Source organism: Bubalus kerabau, chromosome 6 (assembly GCF_029407905.1).
Source record: "Bubalus kerabau isolate K-KA32 ecotype Philippines breed swamp buffalo chromosome 6, PCC_UOA_SB_1v2, whole genome shotgun sequence".
NCBI lineage: Eukaryota > Metazoa > Chordata > Mammalia > Artiodactyla > Bovidae > Bubalus > Bubalus kerabau.
In genome coordinates, this window is record NC_073629.1 from 10,462,073 (window position 1) to 10,476,988 (window position 14,916).

General features: G+C 52.0%; 1 protein-coding gene across 1 annotated transcript in view; it reads left to right on the forward strand.

The window, feature by feature from the left end:
* The window catches only part of CFAP45 (cilia and flagella associated protein 45), a 29,837-nt gene extending 27,343 nt beyond the window's left edge, over positions 1 to 2,494 (forward strand). Inside the window, exons 11-12 of the mRNA XM_055586731.1 lie at positions 1,404 to 1,628; positions 2,292 to 2,494. Coding sequence (XP_055442706.1) covers positions 1,404 to 1,628; positions 2,292 to 2,370 — 304 coding nt within the window. The 3' untranslated portion in view covers positions 2,371 to 2,494. The remainder of the gene's footprint in view (positions 1 to 1,403; positions 1,629 to 2,291) is intronic.
* The last annotated feature ends 12,422 nt before the right edge of the window (positions 2,495 to 14,916 follow it).

The following is a 14,916-nucleotide window of genomic DNA, read 5'->3' on the forward strand; positions in this document are numbered from 1 at the left end:
CCACACTCCCCAAGCAGGGGGCCCTGGTTTGATTCCTGATCGGAACTAGACCCTGCACGCCAGAGTGTAGATCTTGTATACACAACTAAGACTTGGCACAGACAAATAAGTAAATTAAAAAAACAAAAAAGAGTTGCTCAGAGTTGAGAGGACACGCCATGCATGGCGGGGCTTGGAAGACGACTGAAGGAAATGAGTCAGGGAATGGTTAGGGTATGAGTGACCTCAGTTGAGACATCCTGGCCTAAGATGATTTTACATTTTATTTTTGATTACACTGAGAAAGAAATAAGATGTTAGCTCAAGATGGCCTATGATGATTGCATTTCCTCTGAGATGTGAATGCATTTCATTTGAGCTTTTTTTTTTTTCCTGAACATATCTGGTCTACATTAGCCATTTTCCCTTGGGTGTCAGGGTTCAATTAAGTTTTCTTGTGGAAGAGGCTCCTGGAAGAAGTTTAGAATTGCAGCAGGAAGAGAAGTAAGAGATAACAGGCAAAGTTCCTTCTTCTTCCAGCAATTAAGGAGAGCCAAGATCACAGATTTTACTTCTTTGAACTTCCTAAGCATCCTCTTTGTTGGTTTTGATAATGTCATTATTACTGATAATGGCAGGGAAGTAAGGGAGAGGGGGAAAGATTATCTCAGAACAAGCTGGAGAGGAGTCGGGCATTGTTACCAGAGAGCAGAGTAGGACAGTGGCTTCCAGTGGGGCTTCCCTGGAGGCTCAGCGGTAAAGAGTCACCTGCCAATGCAGGAGATTCGGGTTCGATTCCTGGTCTGGGAAGATCCCACATGCCGCGGGGCAGGTAAGCCCAGGTGCTGCAACTACTGAGTCCACGCTCTAGAGCCTGGGAGCTGCAAGTACTGAGCCCATGTGCCGCGGCTGTTGGAGCCTGCCTGCCCTAGAGCCTGTGCTCGGCAACAAAAGAAACCACTGCAGTGAGAAGCCTGTGAACCACAGCCGAAGAGTAGCCCCTGCTTGCTGCAACTAGAGAAAAGAGAGGAAAAGCCCGAGAAGCAATGAAGACCCAGCAAAGCCAAAAATAAATAAATAAATAGTTTCCCGTGGGTGAAATCCTGGGTGTAGGGCCAGCTACAAAATCTATAGGGCCCGGTGAAAAATGAGAATATAGAGCCCTTTGTTCAAAAATTAAAATAGCAGAGACTTAGGCCAAGCAAGGGGCCCTTCTAAACATGCCCATGGCATAGAGTCACACGCCCCTGAACCTGGGACTGGCTGGGAACAGCCTTTGGGCTTGATCTCTGAGCCACAGAAAGGGAGGGCTTTGGTCTCTGAAGCATGTTGCTAGAGGAGCCCAACCAGGAACTTCCCCAGACCCTTCCCTGGGTTGGGCCAACTCAGCCTAGCCCATTCGACAGCCCATGTCCCTCCTTCAGGGCCCAGCGAGAGCAGATTGAAAAGGAGCGGCTGGAGGAAGAGAAAAAGGCTACAGGGCGCTTACAGCATGCCAATGAGCTCCGGCGCCAGGTGCGGGAGAACCAGCAGAAGCAGGTGCAGGCCCGGATCTCCACCTTCGACGAGGGCCGGCGCCTCAAGGAGGAGGCCCAGAAGCGGCGTGAGCGCATTGAAGACATCAAGAGGAAAAAGCTCGAGGAGCTGAGGTGCACTGGGGTCCCTTCCTCCCCCGTTGCTCTCCCCTTCCCCAGGGAGGCAGCCCGGAAGGCGCAGGGTTAGGGGAACAAAGGGACGGTGATAGGGGCATGGGGAGGGCCTCCTGCCCGACACCAGGCTCACATGGGCTGTTGCCCTCTGAAGGGGGTTCCTGCAGAATGTTCTGAAACTGGGACTTCCTTGGTTGGCTCTCTGGGGAACTCCTTAGCAGGATGCTGGAGCCTTGACAGGGATGTGTTTGGGGAATGGGTGGTGGGACCAGGCTCAGGAATACAGGTCCCTAGGTTCTTTAAGCCTGCTTCTGCTGTCTCTTCAAAGAAGGCAATGGCACCCCACTCCAGTACTCTTGCCTGGAAAATCCCATGGACGGAGGAGCCTGGTAGGCTGCAGTCCATGGGGTCGCTAGAGTCGGACACGATTGAGTGACTTCACTTTCCCTTCTCACTTTCATGCATTGGAGAAGGAAATGGCACCCCACTCCAGTGTTCTTGCCTGGAGAATCCCAGGGATGGGGGAGCCTGGTGAGCTGCCGTCTATGGGGTCGCACAGAGTCGTTCACGACTGAAGCGACTTAGCAGCAGCAGCTGCTGCTGTCTCTTTGGTCCCCGCCCACCCTTCCCACCCCTTACGCCCACCCTTTGTTTTCCCTGCAGAGCCTCCGGCCTTCCTGAGAAGTACTGCATTGAAGCTGAGCGCAAAGCTAACATCCCAGTCAACACTTCTGTGAACTGAGGGAACCCCTCTGCCCCTCAAGATGCCTTCAAGGGGGGCAGGTTCCTCCCCAGCTCTCGATGTCCATAACTGCTGCTAAGCTAGACAGTTCTGAGTTATAGATTAAATCTATTCTACTTCTCTAAGGGATAGTCCAGCTTTCTTGCTGTGGGGAATGTGGCTGCTCTGGACTAAATGGGGAACAAAATAGGTTATGGGGGCCCTGGGCTGTGGGCAGTATGATGGTCGCAGACAGAAATGGAAGGATTCTCTCTCATGCTCAACCCTCCTAAGCCAGGTGGTCCCTTTGTCCTGCGGTCTCCTGGCTTCTTTGGTGACCCTCTGGCATGCTGTCCTCAAGTCCACTTTCAGCTCAGTCTGATCTCTGTCCCCACTCCATGCCCAGAGCAGAGGCATTTCATGGCAAGGAGCTAGAGATGCTGTCTCAGGGAGGGGCTGGGGCGAGGGCTGGGGAAGGAGGTGCCAGAGCTCTTACAGGCACATGCCTGTGACTCAGACCATGAGTGTTGGGAGGGTGATGTTTGGACCTGGGGCTCACCCTCCTGTCCCAGCCCTCTCCCGCCAGAGCCCTTTCAACTCTTAGTGTCACCGCACAGGCACCAGCCCCATCTCCCATCCGGGAACCACCCTGCCTGCCCGGTCCCCTTACCTAACACAGCTGTCCCCTCACTCAAGTGGCCGGCTCTCTTTAGTCCCCCTCACTCCAACAAGTGCGGCTTCCCAAAGCCATCTTTCTCAATGTTAGCTTGCCTCACTCTTCCTCAAAATATTCTTCATTCATTCATTCACTTGCCCAAGTATCTCTGAGTACCTGCCAGATGCTAGGTACATTTCTAGTGAAGTAAATTTCCAGTGAACATAGTGAACCTGGTTCCAATCCCAGAGAAGCATCTCATCTGTGTCAGTCAGTCTGCTCTTGCTTTCCACCAGATTTCTTGTATCTTTAGAAGAGTCTCAGCCTATTTAGTGGAGAAGGCGATGGCACCCCACTCCAGTACTCTTGCCTGGAAAATCCCATGGACGGAGGAGCCTGGTAGGCTGCAGTCCATGGGGTCGCTAGAGTCGGACACGATTGAGTGACTTCACTTTCCCTTCTCACTTTCATGCATTGGAGAAGGAAATGGCACCCCACTCCAGTGTTCTTGCCTGGAGAATCCCGGGGATGGGGGAGCCTGTTGGGCTGCCATCTATGGGGTCGCACAGAGTCAGATACGACTGAAGTGACTTAGCAGCAGCAGCAGCAGCAGCCTATTTAGAAGGACTTGATGATCAGGCTCCCATTTTGGGCTGTGTACTAGCTTCCAGAGATGGAGCCAGTTCCCCATTTTTGTATGCCTTTGCGGGGAAAGGGCCTCTATCCAACTCCCATCACTATGGCAACCTCCCCCCTCCTCAGTTTCATTTCTCCAATCCAGAGCCCGGTCTTGTCTCCTTTGGTGGGTCCTGTGCTGAGAGGAGGCAGAGGACAGCTGCCGGGCGCATCCCAGGTGTTTACAGCACCAGGTTACGAGGGCCTTGGGCAAGAGTCCTTCATTTCTAGGACCCAGGGAGAGTGGGCAAGCTGCTTCCTGTGCTGCCTCTGCCTCTGCCTCTGCATCTTCCCCAGGCTCCTTCCTCACCATCCCCACTAGGGAAGACTGCTGTCCCCTTCCTCCCTAAATCAGATGGGCAGCCTCACCAGCAGTGTGAGGAAGAGGCTTTCTCACCTTCCCTGCTCCCTTTCACTTCCCCTAAGTGCATCCCTCGTACCTGAAGAAGTTGGTCTCGTCCTCCCCACGGGTCTTGTAAAGACGTGGTACCCAGCCTGGGATGGGAAAGACAACACGGCAGCCGCTGAGACGCCGGCCAACGTGCTTAGGTTCTAAGTGTTCCTAGTTGTTGTTCAGTCGCCAGCTCTCTGTGACCCCACGGACTGCGGCACTCCAGGCTCCTCTGTCCTCCACTATCTCACAGAGTCTGCTCAAATTCATGTCAACTGAGCCAGTGATGCCATTCAACCATCTCATCCTCTGTGCCCCCCTCCTCCTCCAATCTTTCCCAGCATCAGGGTCTTTTCTAATTAGTCAGTTGTTTGGACTGCAGTCAGATTTCCTTGCCATCCAAGGGACCCTCAAGAGTCTTCTCCAGCACCACAATTTGAAAGCATCAGTTCTTCGGTGCTCAGCCTTTATGGTCCAACTCTAATATCCATACATGACTACTGGAAAACCCATAGCTTTGACTACCTGGACCTTTGTCGGCAAAGTGATGTTTCTGCTTTTTAAAATGCTGTCTAGGTTTGTCATAGCTTTCCTTCAAAGGAGCAAGCATCTTTAAATTTTATGGCTGCAGTCAACATCCGCAGTGATTTTTGGAGCCCAAGAAAAAAAAAATCTGTCACTGCTTCCACCTTTTCTCCTTCTATTTGCCATGAAGTGATGGGACTGGATGCCATGATCTTAGTTTTCTTAATGCTGAGTTTCAAGCCAGCATTCTCACCCTCCTCTTTCACCCACATCAAAAGGCTCTTTAGTTCCTCTTCATTTTCTGCCATTAGAGTGGTATCATCTGCTTATCTAAGGTTGTTAATATTTCTCCTGGAAATCTTGATTCCAGCCAGGCATTTCGCATGATGTACTCTGCATATAAGTTAAATAAGCAGAGTGGCAATATACAGCCTTGTTCTACGCCTTTCCCAATTTTGAACCAGTTGTTTCATGTCTGGTTCTAACTGTTGCTTCCTGACCTGCGTACAGGTTTCTCAGGAGACAGATAAAATTCTTTAATAATTTTCCACTGTTTGTTGTGATCCACACAGTCAAAGGCTTTAGCAGTCAATGAAGCAGATGTTTTTCCAGAACTCCCTTGCTTTTTCCATGATCCAGTGAATGTTGGCAATTTGGTCTTTGGTTCCTCTGCTTCTTTGAAACCCAGCTTGTACATCTGGAAGTTCTCAGTTCATGTACTGCTGAAGCCTGGCTTGAAAGGTTTTGAGCATCACTTTGCTCAAATGCATTAGGCACTATGTGAAATGAGTGAAATTTGTATGGTAGTTTGAACATTCTTTGGCGTTACTGTTCTTTGGGATTGGAATGAGAACTGCCCTTTTCCAGTCCTGTGGCCACAGCTGAGTTTTCCGAATTTGCTGACATACTGAGTGCAGCACTTTTACTGCACAGTTAATAAAGCCTGCAGGGACCAAGGAGTGGGTCCTTACTTGTTCCAGGGGACCTTCTTCACGGGAAAGTTAGAAAGGGCCTTGGGTGCCTGGAGTTTGCCCAGCTTCTTACCTATGTCATCCAGCTCAGGGCTGCGAGGAACAAGCTCCCTTGGAGTGAAGGTCAAGAAGAAAAGGGCTTCCATGCCCATTGTTAACTTCTGAGCCAGGTAGAGAAAGATGGTCCAATTTTGTGGGTTAAAAGCAAGACCAACACTTCTTGAGAACTCTTTGCAGATGAAATGGAGCCTGTATTGTGCTGTGCTTAGTGGCTCAGTAGTGTCCGACTCTTTGCAACCCCATGGACTGTAGCCTGCCAGGCTCCTCTGTCCATGGGGATTCTCCAGGCAAGAATACTGGAATGGGTTGCCATGCCCTTCTCCATGAGATCTTCCCAACTCAGGGATCGAATCCAGGTCTCCTGCATTGCAGGCAAATACTTTACCGTCTGAGCCACCAGGGAAGCCCCAAATTGGAGCCTGACAGATCCCAAAGCCTAAAAGTGAGATCGTCTTGACATGGCCTGGGGTGGGCAGCTAGAAGTTACATGACTGGGGTTTGGCTTTGGAGATTGGAGAATATAGCCACCTCTGATCACATGAAGATAGTTCGGGGGGAAATCTTAAGAGTTCTCCCCTCAGAGTTGTCCCCTCTAGGGATTCTCTGAGCTGCCCCGTGATGTGAGAGAGGTTTGATTTCTTCTCTCTGGATAACTTAGAAGCCCCACACAGGCTTCTGCGGCTTCAGGACTGGCCTGAGTCATCAGCAGGAATCTAATCCCTAGAAGTGGAGCATTCCTGACAGCCAGGTAGGCAGCTGTCATCTGAGGCCAGCTGGCTGCATCTGGTCACCTTTTATAAATCCTCCCCCTTTCTCACTGAGGAATGGCAAGGGAGATAATTACAGGGAAAGGTTCCCTGGTGTTAAATGGGGGCTGGAGGGCTCAGGCTGCGTGATATGGTGGAAGAGCCAGCAAGGGACTGTAGTAAGCCCAGACTGCAGGGGGGGCGGGGGTGGGACATGGAGATAAAGAGAGAAAACTGAAAGTGTTTTGAAAGCATAATGGATCTTCTCCCACGGCTTCCCACCTGCCCCATTCAGGAACAACCAGCCACAGACTTGATACTTGAGGCCGGACTTTTGGGTGGGCAGTGTTTTCTCCTAGGGGTGGCTTCAACTTTCCCTCCTAGGGCTCAGGGGTAGAAATGAACTCTGTGTACCCCTCCAAGCTGCTATATCAGCTTAGGGGTCTCTGGGAGGCTGTGAAATTCCAAGCTGTGGTTCAGAGTGGAGGAAATCTGGGGGTAGGTAAGAAGCGCTCATTGGTGCATTGTCTTTGTTGATGTACAGATGTTAGAACCTTGCAAGAAAAAAAAAAAGTGCCCAAGCTATTAACTTTGTCGTATGAGTACCTGATTGACTTTGAGTGTCTGATGGACTATGAGGACCAACTCCCTTTCTTCTGAACCTTGGGTGTTCTGGTTCTTGCAACGTCAGACTGGGCTGGTGCAGCCTGGAAAATCCAATGGCTGGACGCCACCACAGAGCAATGAGCCAGGTCTGCAGGCAGCTGCCTCCTGGGCACGTGTGCCTATCGCCTGTGTCACACTGCACTGGTGCTTGGAGGCGGTCTCAGAGCCTCTGCCCCTGCCGCAGAGGCAGCACCAATGGGGCACGACTTAGCAGCCAGCTCTGGTGGCTGAGCCAGGCTGTCCCTGACTCAGTGGGGTCCTGGGATGTCCTCCAGTACCCCCTGAAAGCCTCAGTATCCCCGTCGGTGACTCTAGCCACCTCTGGGCATTAATTGTTCTCAATAAAAGTACTTTGATTAAGCTCAGATGAAAGGGGCTTAGGATATTTCAAAGCCAGTCAGGGCGTTTGGGGTGAGGAAGGGTGGCAGCTGTGGAGGTGACAGTGGAGGGGAGACGCTGGAGGCTCAGACAAGGAGTCTGGGTGTAGAGTCCATGGAGCGCCTCGCTCTGGTTCCTTACTCGTCCCCCGCACTGCTGCTTCTGGGGATCTAGGCGCCTGGGAGCGGACTGTGGGGAGGGGTGGCTCACTCCCGACCAGACGTCTCTCTCACATTCTAGGCTGCTGCCGAGGTGGCCTGCTCCCCTTTCCCTCCCTCTCCCACCCTCTGAGAGACATCCTGGCAAATCGCACCAAGGTTACCTGGGAGAAATTCATTTCCAACATCACAGAAATCTAGAGTCCCAGAAAAGACTGAGTTATTCTTGATTTGACTGGCTTTAAATAGCTTAGACCTTCCCGCTGTCCTCACCCTCTAAGCTCCCAACCTCCCAGCCCTGCATTTCTTCCCACATTCTCCACATCCTCTTGGGAGCAGGGTAGCCATCACCTCCCTGCACTTGGATGACTTTGAGACTGTGACAGGAATAGGGTCCCTGGAAAGAGGAGTCAAGGGGCGGAGTGGGAGTGGGGAGTTGGAGAAACTGCCCAGAGCTCATGAGCTTTTTTGTACAGATCCTGGGAAAGACTGCTTTGTCCCCGGAGCTAGTGGGAGTGAGCACCAAATCATAGAAGGTCAAGGCTGGAAACGACATCCGAGACTCTTTTACCCTGGAAACTTCTTTGTAAACTAATCAAATGGTTGGACCATCTGAGCTTGCACACCCTAAGAGACAGGCTGCTCATTACCTCATAAAGCAAAACCCAAACTGTCTTAGAGCACCCCCAATGCTCAGAAAGTTCTTAACATGGAGTCACTACAGGTCTTCCTGACCATCCTCCAGGGGCCCTAGTTCTGCTTCTTGGGACCACATGAGACAAATCCACGTTTTCTTCATGATGCCCCTTCAGATATCTCCTACCCCAGCTACTGTGCAGCCTGACCCCCTAGGGAAAGCGTGTGCAGTTCGGGAACGCAGTGTTCTTCTGAGCATTTGGTAGGGGGAGAGAGAAGCATGTCAGAGGGAGGGAAGGGGGGAAACTGGGAAACCTTCCACTTATCCCTTGGGCTGGGCATGTTGCTCTCCTGACAGCTCACACTCCCACCGCCCCAGGCAGCCCTGGCCAAGCTCTGTTGCCTCTGAGCCCCACCCCCTCTGGCACCACCTTCTGCTTTCCCAGTGTCCAGGCAACAGGAAGCAAACAGGGAAGGCAGAGTGCAGGCTGGTCGGAAGGGCTTAGTGGGCAAGGCCTTGCAGCAGACACACACCCAGCTTTGCTCTGCTACCTGAAGGCTCCCCACAGCTTCCCTGGCAAATTCCAGGAAAACAAGGCAAGACCGGAAACCACACAGGAGCAGCGGCAAGGGAAAGCACAGCTCCCCCTGGGCATATGTGTTGGGGAATCCCGGTGGCAGAACCCAAGGCAAATTTTACTTCTGTAGAGTAAAATTATATTTTACCGAAGTATAAATACTGATACCGAAGATCAAAGTCCTATTGGACACGTAGGGTAATCATCACAAGGTCTCTCTCCCCGCATGCAAACATACACGGTCCAGGATGATCCATCTTCATTGCCTGGTTTATCCCAGGGGTCTGGCTCTGACCCCAGGGGGCACTCGGGCAGATAGGGTAGAAGGTCCCTAGAGGTTCAATTCTCAAGTATCGTGTCTTCTCTGTCCAAAAATACCATCAGCTGTCTTTTCCAACTTCACTCTCTCCTCTGCTGTGTCTGCCAGGGCTCTGGTTTATTTTTCAAGGACTGAAATACTCTGCCAGCTACCTCTTTCTACTCTCAGACAAACCAAGTACATCCTTAGTTATCCTTCAGATCGGTGTTTAAAGGTCATTTCCAACATGCCAGAGGGTCTTGCCACATATGATGAGAGGTCATCAGCCTGTGATAGGAGCTGGTGCCCCTTCCCTTGTCTGTCTCCCCCTCCAGACTGAGCGCTCCAGAAGACAGAATTTTATTAACCATTGCTTCCCCAGGGCCTAGACACTAGGCCCGGCTGGTTTGTTGAATGGATGAAGGTTCTGCAGGAAATGGTTGATCTCGTTGAGGTGAGTTCTCTTTTATCCTTAAGGTCTCTTAATTCTTCTTCAGGTTTGTCATCAGGGATTCACATAGTCTTTCAAAGTGAATTCTTTCCTCCACTGTTCCCTTGATAACAATTCAGTTTACAGTGTTTAAGCAGCCTCACTTTGCTAAGACATTCTGCTGATAAAGTAGGTTAGACCACTCCTTTCAGCGATGGGGACAATTTCGGGGCTGTCTGCTCTTCTGACTCTAGGTCAGCTCCAGGATGTCTCCTGCTGGCAGAAATCTGGTTGTATCCAGGCTCCCTCCTAGGGTCCCCATTCTTCTGAAGTGGATGAGCAGGAATCACTGAGCCTTGGGAAGCCTGAGCTGAGGCATAAGGAGACCCTGGGTCTCATATCTCAGAAACTCTTGCCCACTAGCCTTGACCGGGGCCTCAGTCCCTGAACCCTAATCTTGTTTCTGAAACTGAACCTCATTCGTGGATCTTATCCTTCTCTCTGTGTTCTCAATCACTCAGTTGTGTCCAACTCTTTGTGACCCCATGGACTGTAGCCCACCAGGCTCCTCTGTTCATGGGATTCTCCAGGCAAGAATACTGGGACTGGGTTGCCATGTCTCCTCCAGGGGATCTTCCCAACCCAGGGATTGAACGTGCATCTCTGGCGTCTCCTGCATTGGCAGGTGGAATCTTTACCACTGAGCCACCTGGGAAGCCTTTTCTAAACTGTAACTCTTCCTTGTCTGAACTCGAAATGTTCCCATCACAGCACTCTACCACCCAGCACCTCCATTCTTCTTGTCCAAGCAGGACCTCACCTGGTGGATCTCCGATACCAAACCTTCGCTGAGAGCTGGGGTTCCTGGGCTTCTCTGTGACCGTGTACCAGGCACCTCTGTTTGCCCTCTCTCAGCATGAGACTGTCTGCCCCATGGCTCTCCTGCCACCAGACCCTTTCCTCGGAGGTTTTCTCTGCTCAGCACTCCCAGGGCTGCTGTTTGCTCCCTGGATGTCACAGGGGTGAACCTGGGCCCTGGAGGGGAGATGGGGAGCTTGAAGCTGAGCCTCGGAGGCCTGGGAGGAGGGCTTGGGGATAGGTCCAGGCAGATGGGGGGAGTGCCTGTCCCTCCCCACGATGTTCTGGGGTTGGGCTGCCCCTCCTCTCAGAAGCAGCCTCTGGGCCTCTCTAGGTCCTTGTCTGCCTCTTCTCTCTGCCTCTGTACTCCTGTTCACGCCTTTCCAAGTTTCTGTCTTTGAGTTTCTGTTTCTGCCTTAGAAGAGAAGCAAATACAACCCAGTCTGGCGGTGTGTGTGTGTGTGTGTGTGCGCGCGATAGAGGGGCCATTCTCCCCCAGGGAGCTACAGATTTCTCAAAGAAAACAAGGGGCCCTTTTGGAAATTGGTGCACTCTGTTCCAGACTGTAGCCTGGATCCTCTGCCTCCTGTCCCTCTCTCAGCTTCTGGGTGGGCCACCTGGATGGCATCTGTTTCCCTGCCCCTTTACTAACCACTGCCTCTCCCAATCTCTCTCTCTCTATGGGGGCACACAGGGAATCCCAGTACTTGACTGGATCTGCCCAGACCTTTAAAGGACCTGAAAAGGAAGTGGGTGGGGCAATGGGATGTTTGGGGTGAAGACTGGTGGGGAAAAGGGAGGGAAGAATTGGGGGAGGGGGCGTTCTCCCCCGGGATGAAAGTCACAGAGAAAGGAGGGCTGGGAGCTGGTCCCAGAGGGAGGGGCCCTGGGCTGGAATTGTGCTTTGAAAATTGAGCAGATGCCCCAGTGCCATCACTCCAATACCACTCCCCAAAACCCCTGCAGGGCTCAGGGCGCAAGGCAGGAATGCCGACAGCTTCTTTTATGGGCCCCAGATTGCAAGGAGGTGGCAATTAGCCCTCAGTGGGTCAAAGGGGAGCAACAATGTGTCCTGCCTTTTGAGACTTTGAGGAGCCCCTGCATGAAGACCTCAAAAGTGGCTGTTCTCCCAGGAGCATCTAGGCCCTTGGTCTCCCCCAGAGCCAATCTCCTCGACTTCAAAACCAGGAACCCCTTCACCCAAGTAAAACTTCCTCTGATGGACCCCATTGTCCAGTTCCATTTGGTGTCAGAGACCCACTCACTGATATAACTTCCTGCATCCCCTCCCCAAATGCCCTTCTGGGAGCTTGACCAGATGGTGAGCTTAGGTCATGGAGCAGAATTTAAGAGGTTGTATTTCTTATGGGATTCAGTTGCTTTATTTCTTTCAGATGGGCATACATGTATTTAGAACTCTTTCCAAAATTTTGAAACCCCAATGAACATATGCCACTAGTATTCTCCCAGAAGAAAGGAATGAAAATTCTAGCCAAAGTCAGACTTAATGAATGAAGGCTGAGGTCTTTCTATATCATAAATATAACCTCATTTTTGATCCCCATGAACCCTCTGTCCATGTAACTGTAACCGAAGTTTTAACTCTAACCACAGCCTCAGTTCAGTTCAGTTCAGTTCAGTAGCTCAGTCTTGTCTGACTCTTTGTGACCCCATGAATTGCAGCATGCCAGGCCTCCCTGTCCATCACCAACTCCCGGAGTTCACTCAAACTCAAGTCCATCAAGTCAGTGATGCCATCCAGCCATCTCATCATCTGTCATCCCCTTCTCCTCCTGCCCCCAATCCCTCCCAGCATCAGAGTGTTTTCCAATGAGTCAACTCTTCGCATGAGGTGGCCAAAGTACTGGAGTTTCAGCTTTAGCATCATTCCTTCCAATGAACACCCAGGACTGATCTCCTTTAGAATGGACTGGTTGGATCTCCTTGCAGTCCAAGGGACTCTCAAGAGTCTTTTCCAACACCACAGTTCAAAAGCATCAATTCTTCGGTGCTCAGCTTTCTTCACAGTCCAGCTCTTGCATCCATACATGACCACTGGAAAAACCATAGCCTTGACTAGACAGACCTTTGTTGGCAAAGTAATGTCTCTGCTTTTGAATATGCTATCTATGTTGGTCATAACTTTCCTTCCAAGGAGTAAGCGTCTTTTAATTTCATGGCTGCAGTCACCATCCGCAGTGATTTTGGAGCCCAGAAAAATAAAGTCTGACACTGTTTCCACTGTTTTCCCATCTATTTCCCATGCCTATTCTAAGTCAAATCCCAAACTCAAGTCTAACCCAGCTCTAAATCCAATCCTAAGTCAATCTCAAGCCTGCCTTCGATTGCATTCCCAGGCAAAGCTGTAGTTGACACTAAAACCCTGTTCCTTATCAAAACACGAATCCCAGCCATGAAGCCTAGCCTCAGTTCTAGCTGTAGTTCTATCCTTAATCCTAATGTTAACTCTCTTCCCAACCTCAAATCTGACCTGAGCCTTGTTCCTCATTCCACCTAACCTCAATCTTAATCTCGGTTCCAGTTTTCTCTCCAACTCTAACAGTAGCTAAAATTCCGAATCCAGTTAAACTCCAGCCCTACATTTCAGTCTAAAGAAACCACAATCTTACTCCTCTCTTTTCAGACTCCCTCTTCCTGGCCCCACCTGTTCACCCCTCCACCTATCATTGCCTTTCCCCAAGAGTGGGTCTGGTAACCCACAGGGTTGCTATGCCCTTTTCTTGGTCCACTCTGGACTGAGAGTCAGGATGCCTGCTTATTCTCCACTTAGGCTGTAGCAGCATCACCTAGACTGAATCTTCGTGTTTTTCCAGACCTCTATTTCCCCATCTGTAAAGTGGGAATAATGATCTGTGTTCTCCAGAGTGTGCAGGCCAATCCTATAATCCTTAAAGTGAATAAGCAAATAAGGACATTTACAGTGTACAAGTCGTGGGCCCCGGAGCACCCTGTTATTGTTGGGAGTGCAGCTGTGGGGCTGGAATGCAGAGATTCCAGCGTAGACTCCTTGTATTTCCTTATTGTTCTGTCTTATTTTTCCCAGAGGGGTGGGCCCTGGCAGTGTCCTGAGCCTCGTGACTCTCTCCAAGACTCTTCCCCATCCCCTTCCTGTGTCCCTGTCAGCGATGGGGCAGGACTCTTAAGCCTTTGGAGAGGGTTGAATTGTTGAATAAAGCCACTCATGGCTGGGCCCCTACCACTGTGTATGGGGCAGTCCTGGAGTCTAGGGGAGGCCCAAGGCCTGTTCTGGGACCCCCCACCCCCCGGACCAATGAGCAAGGGCTGGCCCTCCATTTTCTCCCCGTGCCCAGCAGGACTTCTCATCCCAGCTCCAACCTGCCTGGAATGGTGGGGGCTTAGTCACCCTGATGACCGTCCACATCAGGAGGGTCCTTGGTCTCCCTGTGCACAGAAGCAAGAGCACCATTCTATCCCTAAAAGAAGGGTGTGAAGAGGGGCTTGGTACTACTCAACAGACACTCTGGTGAGGGGTGTACATGAACAAAGGCATGCCCCTTCCCCTGCCTTCCTGGCGCTCATTTCCCCAGCAGCCCTTCACCCACCCGTCCACTCACCTCACTCCCTCTACACCCGCTGGGCCCTCTCCTCTTAGGCGTCACTGAACTGGTTTTGGTTGTGTGTGGAAGGTGGGAGGCTGGATCCCCTGTAACACACCCGGTTCTGCAGGATCCCCTGCACCTGGGGGTGACCCTGCCTCAGGTATAGGCGCAGGGCACAGCTCCAGAGGGGGCAGCCAGGGGAAGACCCCAATTCCCCACAGACCCCTCCCCGCCTCCTTTCAGCTCAGGAGGACTGACGCCCTTTGAAGTCCTGGGTCCCTTTCATCTGGGGCCTCCCCTCCAGTCCCAGCATCCCCTTCTCTGGTGCCCTTTCCCACAGGTCTTGACCTGGGTGGGAGGGGGTCTGCAGGGTCAGGGAAATGAGGAGGGCGTGGGATTTGGAAACCTGCGTGTCAAACACAGTGCCCTGGGGTCAGCGCCAGCCTTCAGCTCCTGGTCACCCCTGCACCCCCAGTCTGGCTTCCCCTTCCTCTTCTCCATTTCCCCGAGGGAAGAGGCAACAAATGAGTGGTGAGGGGTGCTCCGTGGACGCCGTAAAATTGGGCGACTGTTGTCACCCAGAGGATGCGGCCAGGAGGAAGTGGAAGTTTAACAGGTGCCTAATTACAAGTCCCGCTGGCCACCCTGCGCCTCTCTCAGGATAGGGAAGAGCTTGGGGAAGGGCTGGGTGATGCCTGGGTAGGCCACTCTTTGTCACCCTGCTAATTAGGGCTCCTGGGACTCCTCCCCAAGGCGGGGACCAGGCCCCCTCCCTCCTGTAGAAATAACTCCGGCTGCTGCCCAGCAGGGCACTTGCTGCACCTTCCTGCCACCCCCGGGCAGCGTCTGGGCCCTCCGCTCCCCTTCCCTCCACCTGTCCCCCCACACACACAGCCGCCGGCCTGCAGCCACCGGCCCCAGGGATCCTAGCCCCGGCGGAGGAAGCACCGAACCTAGAGAC